We start from the raw sequence: 8719 nt of genomic DNA, 5'->3' as shown, positions 1-8719 counted from the left end.
AAAGGGTGGGAGTGGGTCAGCGCGCGCCTCCCGTCCGTCCGTCGCGGTTTCCTGGCTGCGCGCGGCGGTGGCGAAGTCGCTGCAGCTGTAGCAACAGCCTTGAAGATGGCGGAGGGGTTGGAGCGTGTGCGGATCTCTGCGTCGGAACTGCGAGGGATCCTGGCCACTCTGGCTCCGCAGGCCGGGAGCAGAGGTGAGTCGCACCGCCCAGCTCTTGGGCCGGGCCTTCCCGCCCCGCCTCCTTGGCCTCCTCCCCGCCCCGTCCACGGTGCTCCCGAGCCCCCGCCCCTTCCCCCAACAGTGGGGGCGGGAGCCGCGGGCAGGCTTCTAGCCGTCCTGCCAGGCGGAGGGCTGGTGCGCTGTTTGGCTTGAGCTGACCCCCTACAGGAGAGCCTGCCTGAGTTCCTGTCTCCACCTTCTTTATCACCACGTCAAGGACTGTTCCCTTTTGCCCCAGCTCCCTCAGATCAGCCTGTAGATTCTCAGTCGTCAGGAGACGCAAACAGCAGTGGGTGCTGGGGTCTGGTGAAGGGCCTGAGCTTTATTATTCCCAAAGGAGCCTTCCGCGGGCCTGCCCCCCTCATCTGATTGGCGTGGGAGAGAAAGGGCAGGGGAAATTGAGGAGAAAACCTTAACCAGCTGTGACTTCCTCGCTGAACTTTTTCCTCCACGGCAAGCTTCTGAAAGCTGCGCCACTGGAGTGATCCGGGACCTCAGAGAGCTGACTACTTTGGTTTGACCTTAGCATGTGGGGAAGCAGGGTTTTTTTTTTTTTTTTTTTTTTTCTCCTTTTAATCAAAGTGTTCAACTTGCCAGTTAATTTTAAAGTCTCCGGCCACGTCAGGAAAGCTCCAAGAAAGACTTGTGTCTCACCTCATTGTTTGTTTGTTTTTTGGTACCGGGGATCGAACTCAGATCCTTCCGCTTGCGCAGCAGGCGGCGAAACCACTGAGCCAAATCCCCGGCTCTCACCTCCTCATTGTTAGGCTGCGGAGTTAGGTAGAACTGTAGGTATGATAGGTGCCTTCCCTAGTCTTGTTGTAGTAGTCTGTGAGGTTGGTTTTCTTTCGTAAGTGAAACTGGATTGTTCAGGCTGTTTGCTTCTTTTCTGCGAAATAGTAGTAGTAGCATTTCTAAAAAGAAAAGAAAAAAACGAGCAGTAGTATCTCTTCTAACCTTTGCTTTCTCCCCACAAACCTAAGTTACGAAGATTATGAGGGTTCTGAGGTTAAGCTGCTTTATCTTTGTTCATACTTGGAGAGTCTTGTTTATCTTCAATTTCAGTTTCTTTTGTTTTTTTGTTATACATACAAAACGTGGGTATAAATGTTAGAGCATATACCTGCTGTGGGTTTGTTTGCATTCGTGTTTATGGTACAATACTAGGATTTTATATAAAAATTTTTTTTCATTACTTGATAATATTCTCACAAATTCCTGTCATGTTCCTACTGAAATGTTTAAGGGTAACTTACAGTAGTCTTCCTGGGTTTTTTTGGTTTTTTTGAGACAAGGTCCCGCTGTATAGTAGTTCAGGCTGGCCTCGAACTCACAGTGTAGCCCAGGCTGACTTCAAACTTGTGGCAATCATCCTGCCTCAGCTTCCCAAGTGCGGGGATCACAGTTGTGTGCCACTAGGCCTGGCAGTACTCTTCCCTTCAGTGAATACTTAGGAAGCACAAATTCTTGTTTGTCATTCAGTAAGTTCATGGAGCCTGGAGAAGTTTTACCTTCTTGTTCTTGAGTGTCCCAAGAACAAGGTACCTCTTGGTACCTCTTGGTATTTTAAGAGCATGTAATAATCCTTAGAGCAGTGTGTAAGGAAAGCTTTTCTGTGGAACTTTTTCTTCTCATATTCTATTATCATAGTAGCAGTTAGTCTCAGTATTCTAATGATAGTTTGAGCAGTATTTTCTTGAAACAGCTCTGCTGGCTGCTGTTACAGAATTGGTGAGGATGAGGGGAATTGAACAAAAAAGGAACTGCTTCCTCTTTGCTTCAGTAGGAAGTTTGTGATTTGGTAATTTGTATCTGAAAGAAGAGGATTGTCTCGGCCAAGTTTACAGACTAGAGTTGCACATTTTTACTCCAGAGATGTTCAGGAGTGTGGATTGTTATGCATACCCATCTTTTTCTGAATTTTTTTTTTCCTTTTGCAGTGCTAGGGATCAAACCCAGGGCCTTATGCCTGTGTACTCTACTACTGGGTATTTGCACCTCTGGCCCTGTACTAATATGTTTTGTTTTGTTTTTGTAGCGGGGATCGAACTTGGGTCCTTGTGCTTGCGCAGCAGGTGGTGAAACCACTGAGCTAAATCCCCAGCCCCCCTTACTAATATGTTAAAAAGAGTTAGCTTGCTAGGCATAGTGGAGAATGCCTATAATTCTATATACTCAGAAGACTAAAGCAGGAGGATCCCAAGTTTGAGGTTAGCCGGAACAATTTGTTTGTTTGTTTTCCCCTGGTACCGGGGATCAAACTCTGGACCTTGGGCTTTACCAGGCAGGCGTGGTGCCACTGAGCTACATCCGAAGCCCCAGTTGGGGCAATTTAAGGAGACTGTCTTAAAATAAGTGCTGGAGATAGAGCTCAATGATAAGAGCACTTGCCTAACATAAGCGAGGCACATAAACCCATTACTTAGCCACCTTGGAAAGTAGAAGAAAAGACTGAGATGGATTCAGAGGCTTTATAGACAGAAAATAGTATAATGCTGTAAATGTTAGAGATCTTTTATTCTGGCAGTAATGAGGTAGTTTGGGGTCTTTAGGTAATTTGGAGTCTTGGGAATCTAAACATGAATACAACCCTGAGAAAACACAGGGTTTTTTCCCAATTTCCCTAGCCTAAGTGTAGGTAGCTCTAACATGATTAAGTTCTTAGCCTTGCCAGTTACTGAATGAATACTGTAAACCCCAAATTTCTGTTTTTGCAGAAACCTTCCTTGACCACCACTATTAGTATTTGGATACGTGTTCTTGCATGACTTTTCTGTTACTTTACCAGAATGACAGTTTTCCTCCTACTTCCTCCTTTATTCTTTTTTTCTATTTTTCCTCCTCAATCTTTTCTCCAATATAACAGAAAACATGAAGGAATTAAAGGAGCCCAGGCAGCGCAAAGATAACAGGCGCCCAGATCTGGAAATTTATAAGCCTGGTCTTTCTCGACTAAGGAACAGACCTAAAATCAAGGAACCCTCTGGGGGTGAGGAATTTAAGGATGAACTTGTTAATGACAGAGATTCTTCTGCTGTTGGAAATGGTACACAGCTCATTAAAGATGCCTGCAAGGAACTGGACAACCAACAGCAAAATGGCCCTGTAGACCTAGAAAACAATCAAGGACAGGAAACCTTTCATAGGACTGCTGGACAAGAGGATCAAAGTCTAAGAATCATCAAAAGAACAAAGAAACCAGACCTGCAGATCTATCAGCCAGGACGGCGTATGCAGACTGTTAACAAAGAGTCAGCTAGCCGGGTGGATGAGGAAGAGATCCTTAACCAGGTAGAACACCTGAGAGTAGCAGAAGATGAGTGTAGGGGAAAACTTGTGAAAGAGGAAGTTGTGAATAAACCAGACAAAACTCAGACAGAAAAGAGCCAAAATAGTGACAGAATAAGGACTTCAAAGGGAGAAAAAGGAAAAAGGGTTGAAAGGGGGGAGGGGACAAAGAAAGTGAATGATGACATGACCCAGGGAAAGCTAGGTTCTGCAAAACGCTACTCACGCTCAGACAAGCGAAGGAACCGCTACCGAACTTGCAGTACCAGCTCAGCTGGTAGTAACAACAGTGCTGAGGGAGCTGGTCTGACTGATAATGGGTGCCGCCGCCGCAGGCAGGATCGGACCAAAGAGAGGCCACGACTGAAAAAGCAAGTATCTCTATCCTCAACTGATTCCCTAGATGATGACAAAATTGATGAGCCTGATGAATTGGGGCCCAGGAGGAGCTCAGAAAGGAGGAAACATTCAGAAAGAAATTGGTCTGCCCATGGGGAGGGTGAGCAGAAAAGCAATGGTAAAGAAAATCGAGGCACTCTTCGTGTCACTTTTGAAGAAAATGCAGAAACCATGAACAAAGACTCCCCCAAGATGAGGTCAGCCAGAAAAGATGTGGATAGGATAAAGCCTGACAAAAGCCTGAGCAATGAGGGCAGAGGCTCTGAGAAGCAGGAGTCCAAAAACCTGAAACAAGAACTTCGGGGTCAGGGTCGTGGCATTCTGATTCTGCCTGCCCATACTGCCCTATCTGTCAATTCAGCAGGTTCTCCAGAATCTACACCTTTGGGACCTCGGCTTTTATTTGGATCTGGTAGTAAGGGATCTCGGAGTTGGGGCCGTGGAGGCACCACCCGCCGACTGTGGGACCCAAATAATCCTGATCAGAAACCTGCTCTAAAGAGCCAGACACCCCAGCTACATTTCTTGGACACTGATGATGAAGTCAGTCCTACATCTTGGGGTGACTCACGTCAGGCCCAAACATCTTACTATAAATTTCAAAACTCTGACAACCCTTATTACCCCCGGACACCAGGTCCTGCCTCCCAGTATCCCTATACAGGCTATAGCCCTCTCCAGTACCCAGCGGGCCCTACAAATGGTGTGTACCCAGCGCCTTACTACCCAGGCTACCCAACTCCACCAGGACAATATGTATGTAGCCTGCTCCCTGCCAGCGCTATGAGTCCTGAGGAGGTAGAGCAGCATGTGAGGAACATGCAGCAACAAGAGTTACATAGGCTTCTTCGGGTGGCTGACAACCAGGAACTACAGCTCAGCAACCTGCTTTCCAGGGACCACATCAGTACTGAGGGCATGGAGAAGATGGCTCAACTCAGGTATGGTGCGTTCTACCCCAGCTAGAGGGAAATGGGTATAAGATGGAAGTGTATAGGCTCCCATGGCTGAGGAAGGTAGAAACTTTATAGGTGAGCCACAATATTATTTCCCTTTTGCATTGATCCCCTCTCCCACCTGGGAAGCTGGGTATCAAAATTAAGGCCTTGGATATGTTGGTCAAGCACTCACCACCAAACTACATCACTAATCCCCCACATTGATTTTGTATGGGAAGGTTTGGTTGGTTAAAGAACAGAAGCTTTATTTTAGTCTTAGAAATGAGTATGCATCCTACTTTTTCTTTAAGGGAGCATGGAATTCTGAAAAGAAATGACTTTTTAGAATGCCAAGAAATGAACAACATATAACTTGCAGTGAAATTTTATTTCAGCTGCTGAGTTTAGGTGAGGACATATGGGGAAACACTCTTTTCCTAGACTTAACTATCTTTGTAATGACATTCTGCTGTGTAGGATGGAAACTAGCTTGAGTAGGATACGTACTTGGTCATATTTTGGATTTCTTTCCAAGAAAGGTGGTTAATTTGCAGGAAGCTCAGATCTTGGGTCTTCCTGTGGTATATATGGAGCTAGAAGTTGCATGTATTTTATTCCAGAGCTGAACTGCTGCAGTTGTATGAACGTTGTATTCTATTAGATATTGAGTTCTCTGATAATCAGAATGTGGATCAGATCCTGTGGAAGAATGCTTTCTATCAGGTGATTGAGAAGTTCAGGCAGCTTCTCAAGGATCCAAATGTTGACAACCCAGAACAGATTCGAAACAGACTTTTGGAGCTCTTGGATGAGGTAAGCCATCATCTTTTAGTATTCAGGATAAAGGTTTTAGCATCCTCTGGTTGTGATGAGTTTCTACCACTGGAGCTACTGTATTTTAGAACACTTTATAGTCTTCTTGGATTTAGGCCTCATCTACTGTGTTACTTCCTTAATTGTATAACTTACAATTAGAATTAGTTTTCAGCTTGCAAGCTTTCTGAATCTCTTGGTCTGGGTGTGGGAGAAAGAATATGTATGTGTGTGTTCATGTCTTTAAAACTGTGGAGAGGCTTATATTATAAATTTGTCTTGTGCTCAGTTGGTGACCACTAAATGCTGTATGTGCTGCCCTTCACATAGGATATCTGAGAACTGTGAAAGGGTCACTTGCCCCAGATTAGTTTGGATCAAGAATAGGCTGATTCCACTAGATCTTACTTTTTTTTTTCTTTATAGGGTAGCAACTTCTTTGATAGTTTGCTTCAGAAGCTGCAGGTTACTTACAAGTTCAAACTGGAAGACTACATGGACGGTCTTGCCATTCGTAGCAAGCCATTACGCAAGACAGTAAGCTAGCTTTCTTTTTTATTGGTGGTTTTGGGGACTGAGCCCAGGGCTTTGTACATGCTAGGCAAGTGTTCTAACACTGAGCTATATCTCCAGCCCTTTTTTCTTTTTTTTGAGTCAGAGTCTCACTAAGTTGCCCAGGCTGGGCTTGAAGTTGTGATAACTTTTGCCTCAGCCTCCTGAGTAGCTGGGATTACAGGCATTGTAAATACCATCAGGCCCAATTCAGCTTCTTTCTTTATCTAAATGTATTTATCCATTTAGCAAGCATTTATTAGTACCAGTTATGTGCTAGACACTGTGCTGGGTGTTGAGGATATATGAGTGAAATATAGTCCACTATGGGGACAGGTGAAACCAGCAATTGTAGTGTCATAAGTCTTGTGGTATTGTACACAGAGTCTGCCAAACAAATGTGTATACCAGGAAAAGAAAAACTTGCATAAGTATTTTAATACTAAATTTATTAGGCATCATGAGATTAATACAAGTTACCTTTGGCTTCTACAATTACAAGAGTTGCTCAAAGTGGTGGCCATTAGCTTCCAGACATTTATTATTAGTATGATGAACTGCTGCTTGGGTAACCTTGATCATTGAGATTGCTGCTGCACATACATTTTCAATTTCTTCTCTAAGGGTTGGGAGTGTCACGGGTTTTCTTCATTACACACATCCTCTAGGGTCCCCCATATGAGGGTATCACCATCTGTTGAAAAAACATCGTACTGGGGCTGGGGGTTTAGCTTAGTGGTGCCACCACCTGCCTTGCAAGCGCAAGATCCTGAGTTTGATCCTCAGTACCAAAAAAAAGAAAAAGAAAAAACATCATACTATTTTTCTTTTCCTGAAGTGTGTATACATTTTTTGGTGGACTCTATATATAGTGGTGAAGGGATCAAAGGGGAAGTGGATCTAATTTAGGCTGGTGGGTCAAAGAAGGCTTCTCAGAGAATGGAAAGTTAAATCTTAAAACATGACTATGAGTTTGCAAGATGGAAGGGACAGTTTAGATAAGAGGGGACAGTGAGAGAGAACCAGATATTGTTGGGAAAGTACAAAAAGTTCAATATGCTGATGTTTATAATGTAGAGTGGGGCAGTTGTGGAATATAAAACTAATGAAATAGAAAGGCATAAACTTTATGCCATGCTGAAGAGTTTGAACTTCATTGTGAAAGCACTGGGGAACCATTGATTGATTTTCAGCAAGTGAATAACTGATTTGTTCTTAGAACCAATAATTTTGGCAAATTGTTGAGTTTAGATGGATGTTGGGCAAGAGTGGAGGTATTGGAGTTAGGTTGTAGGCATGGACTAAGGTAGAGAGGTAGTGGAGGGGCCAGGGATTTAGCTCAGTGGTTCTGGTGCCTGCCTCACAAGCGCAAGGTCCCAAGTTGGATCCCTGGTACCGGGAGAAAAAAAAAAAAAAAAAAAGAAAAAGAGAGGTAGTGGAGGTGGAAAAAAGACAGCTAGGAATATATGGTGTGATCAAAAAATACAGTGCATGTTTAAATTGTTATAGTAAAAGACACATTGCTTTTAATCCTCAGAATACTCCATCTCTTTGAATACACCACTCCTGATGGTGGCTTTTTTTTTTTCTCCAAACTAACAATTATTTTATTCTTTGATTTCTGTGGGGTTTGGGAAAGGCTGGTCTCTGCTGTTCTGGCTTGTTCCTGGTGTGGTTGCAGTCAAGACAATAGCTGGTGCTGGTGCAGCAAGAGAGAGGTAGCTAAAATAGCTAGATCCTGGGTGGCATCTATCTGTGGCTCTTCATGTCTTCTCAGGGTCTCTTCTTCACTTGGTCTTTCCATAGACCACTATTGGCTTCCTTATGGTGGGACAGCCCTGGGGCAGTCAGATAGTTTATAAGGCATCTCAGGCAACTCTTTTTAGTTTCTTTTTCCTCTTTTGCTTTCCTTTTTTTTTTCCCTCTCTTCATCTTCTTCCCTTCTTATTTTTTTGGGGTTTTTTTTTTTTTTTTCCGGTACCGGGGATCGAACTCGGGTCCTTGCGCTTGCGCAGCAGGCAGTGAAACCACTGAGCTAAATCCCCGGCCCTTTCCCTTCTTATTTTCTCCCTCCTAGATGTCAGATATGCCGAGTTTGTGTTCCTTGAAGTTCCCCTCACTTTGAACTTACTTACTCCATTGTTTTTGCCACTTTTTCTTTCTTTTTTTTTCTTTTTTCTTTTGTTTTTTGATTGCTTCTCAGCTTTTTGGCTAAGATCAAGTGTTGTTTTTTGAGATAAGAGTCTTGCTGTGTAGTTAAGCCTGGCCTTGAACTCACTATGTAGCCCAAACTTGCCTTGAACTTGTGGCAGTCCTCTTGCTTCAGCCTCCTGAATGCTGGTATTATAGGCAGGTACCACCACACCCAACTTGTTTTTTTTTTTTCTCATTACCGGGGATCAAACTCAGGACCTTGAGCTTGCAAGCAGGCGAGGTGCCACTGAGCTAAATCCCCAGGCCCCCCCCCCCCCCCCCCCGTTTTTTGAAGCAGTACTGGAAGTCCTCTTTTT

General features: G+C 44.2%; 1 protein-coding gene across 8 annotated transcripts in view; it reads left to right on the top strand.

The window, feature by feature from the left end:
• The first annotated feature begins 24 nt into the window (after positions 1-24).
• Smg6 (SMG6 nonsense mediated mRNA decay factor) overlaps positions 25-8719 on the top strand; it is a 239868-nt gene continuing 231173 nt past the window's right edge. For 6 of the 8 annotated variants that reach the window (XR_002386908.2, XR_002386909.2, XR_002386910.2 and 3 more), the window contains exons 1-4: positions 26-193; positions 3086-4847; positions 5465-5657; positions 6084-6194. Coding sequence is in view for 4 of the 8 variants with exons in the window: in XM_004857167.4 (XP_004857224.2) it covers positions 106-193; positions 3086-4847; positions 5465-5657; positions 6084-6194 (2154 nt within the window). In the remaining 4 variants the exon portion in view is untranslated. Of the gene's footprint in view, positions 194-3085; positions 4848-5464; positions 5658-6083; positions 6195-8719 lie in introns of all 8 variants that reach the window. The other 2 variants (XM_004857168.4, XM_004857170.4) reach the window with 2 other exon arrangements.

Source organism: Heterocephalus glaber, unplaced genomic scaffold, assembly GCF_053883595.1.
Source record: "Heterocephalus glaber isolate CG9 unplaced genomic scaffold, H.glaber_assembly_v1.0 deba00001564, whole genome shotgun sequence".
Lineage (NCBI taxonomy): Eukaryota > Metazoa > Chordata > Mammalia > Rodentia > Bathyergidae > Heterocephalus > Heterocephalus glaber.
The sequence above is the reverse complement of the archived record's forward strand: the minus strand, read 5'-3'. Positions and strand labels throughout refer to the sequence as shown.